General features: G+C 44.9%; 1 protein-coding gene across 1 annotated transcript in view; it reads left to right on the plus strand.

The window, feature by feature from the left end:
- The first annotated feature begins 212 nt into the window (after nucleotides 1-212).
- The window catches only part of LOC124041053 (ankyrin repeat and SOCS box protein 17-like), a 3,911-nt gene continuing 1,721 nt past the window's right edge, over nucleotides 213-2,402 (plus strand). The window contains exons 1-2 of the mRNA XM_046358219.1: nucleotides 213-2,036; nucleotides 2,305-2,402. The exon at nucleotides 2,305-2,402 is cut by the window's right edge and continues 182 nt beyond it. Of these exons, the coding sequence (XP_046214175.1) occupies nucleotides 1,645-2,036; nucleotides 2,305-2,402 (490 nt within the window). The 5' untranslated portion in view covers nucleotides 213-1,644. The remainder of the gene's footprint in view (nucleotides 2,037-2,304) is intronic.

The raw sequence follows: 2,402 nt of genomic DNA on the forward strand, positions 1-2,402 counted from the left end.
CTTCTGATAAGTACTTATAAAGTCATCCTTTTCTAGATGTATTTTAAACAACCAAACACACGTCCCATGGGAAGGGTTTGGCTGATGTTATGCTCTGTCAACGGCTGCTTAACATCAGCCAACCCCGTCCCATGGGACCGTGTGTTTGTTTGAGCTGTCGAAGCAGTTGGCAAACAGAGACGTCGTTGTGCCCAGCGGCAGGGAACGTTCTGAAACCTTCCTATCGGAAAAGTCTGTAGTCTGAGCGGTGAAAATCGGAGAATATGAACCCAGGGACCAAGGACAGCGACTCCAGAATAGACATTCTGATGAAGCTTCACGCCCAAAACGTCTATGAATTTAAACGACACGCCGTTGAACAGGAGTTGCTGAAGCAAGATCACTACCGCTCCATGTTTCATATCAAGAAGGGGATAAGAACTGTTGAAATGACGTTAAGGGATATAAAAATAATTAGTGGGTATTGTCACCAAACGGAAACTCTCAAGGAGAAACCAAAAGATGCCTTTCCAAATCTGAGCCTCGGAAATAGTTTGAGAGATTTCCGCAAAGGTAACCAGGAAGAAATTCATTCGATTCTGAACTTGAATGGTAAGTGTACCACCTCACTACCGAAGATTCGTCTGGACCACACCAAAGGAAATGCAAAAGGTGAGCAGAAAATCGCATCTTCTTTGGGGGGGCCTTTTCGTGCCACGGCATTCAGCGCAGGACTGATATGTGGTTTCCCTTCAGAAAGTGGAGTAATCGATGTATCTATCTCCCCTTTGTTGCATTGTAACAAAATCCGTTCCAAATCAGGCATTACAGTAATCGACGACCATAGGACTGGGATCAACGGAAATGGGCCGCTATCTCCGTTCTCGGAGTCGCGCGGCTCAGCCTTTGGTACCAAGGACAACACCCGCACCCGCGTCACAACAGCCATGTCCAAGACTGCCATAAAGGAAGGCCTGAGAGAGTTGGTCCTGGAGTACAAAAGACAAAGGACTCTGAGGTATATTGAAAAACAAAAAGTATTATCAGAAAAAGTGTCTGCTTTTATTAACGGACTCTAGCAGAAGAAGATGAATGGATACTCGGCGGAATGTATTAATGATTTATGAATGGATAGTTAGCAGGAGAAGATGAATGGATACTCAGCGGAATTTATTAATGATTTATGAATGGATAGTTAGCAGGAGAAGATGAATGGATACTCGGCGGAATTTATTAATGATTTATGAATGGATAGTTAGCAGGAGAAGATGAATGGATACTCGGCAGAATTGATTAATGATTTATGAATGGATAGTTAGCAGGAGAAGAACACGGGCGGTTCTTCGTGGATAGATTTTACGCATGGGCTAGAAGGTGTCCATTACCATTTAGGTTAAGACATGAACGCCAGTGTTTTTAGCTTCACTATAGCAGGATATTATTCAACAAGATAGGTGCTTTTAATATTTTACAACAGACTATAAAGTCAAAATTATTCAAGGAAACAAGCACTGAGTGGCCAAGTGCGAACAATAGAGTGTTCTGCAGCGTTCTGCGTAATGACCCCCGTTCATGTACGTAACAATGCTCAGGAATGGATCGATTCTAAAAATGTTGAACAGCAAAGTTTGTACTTGAGGGGAAGGGGAGTGTCCGACCACAACGATGTCGGATAGCGACGAAGACCACACCGAAGGCGAGGATAACGTTTTTCTCAACCTGGTCGCGCGTGTCATCCGGAAACCCCTCTACCGGTTTCCAGGACAGTGGGGTCACGAGACCTACGAGCCACGGATCTACAGAAGTCTGGGTACCATCCTACGGAACGCGACCTCGGAAGAATTCGATGCTTTTATAATGGACTTTATTGATTTTGCGCGGACGGCTCATGCGCGCCTGGACATGCAGTTCTACATGGAGTTCATTAACGTGTGCACCAATACCATCCTGCACTGGGTGTTTGCGCGCAGGCGCAGCGCCGACATAGTCCGGAAGCTGATGGAGAGGACGTCGGTGTTTCTGCAGGACCAGACTAACAACCTGGCCATAGCATGGAGGTAAAAAAAATGTTTAAAAACTACGTATTTACATTTTATTTTATTTTATTGTTTTACCATAAAACTCTGATAAAACTGTCAACTCTAAATGTAGGCCTAATTTCATTTCACAACCACCTGAGCCAATCATATCCAGCCAGACCTCTTGGCAGAGACTGTAATAGTAACAGTATCCTCCAATACATGAAAACACTAGTAATCACACTGGTGATAGTCAGGTTATAGGAGGACGTGGTAAAACACAAACACAATTCCCTTCTCTTCCCAGGTGTTTCACACCCATCTACAGCCCCAGCCCCATGGGCGGGGTGACCCCACTGATGTTCGTGGCCCAGAACAGGCAGTGTGAAGTGCTGAAGGTGTTGC

This window comes from Oncorhynchus gorbuscha, linkage group LG08, assembly GCF_021184085.1.
Source record: "Oncorhynchus gorbuscha isolate QuinsamMale2020 ecotype Even-year linkage group LG08, OgorEven_v1.0, whole genome shotgun sequence".
Lineage (NCBI taxonomy): Eukaryota > Metazoa > Chordata > Actinopteri > Salmoniformes > Salmonidae > Oncorhynchus > Oncorhynchus gorbuscha.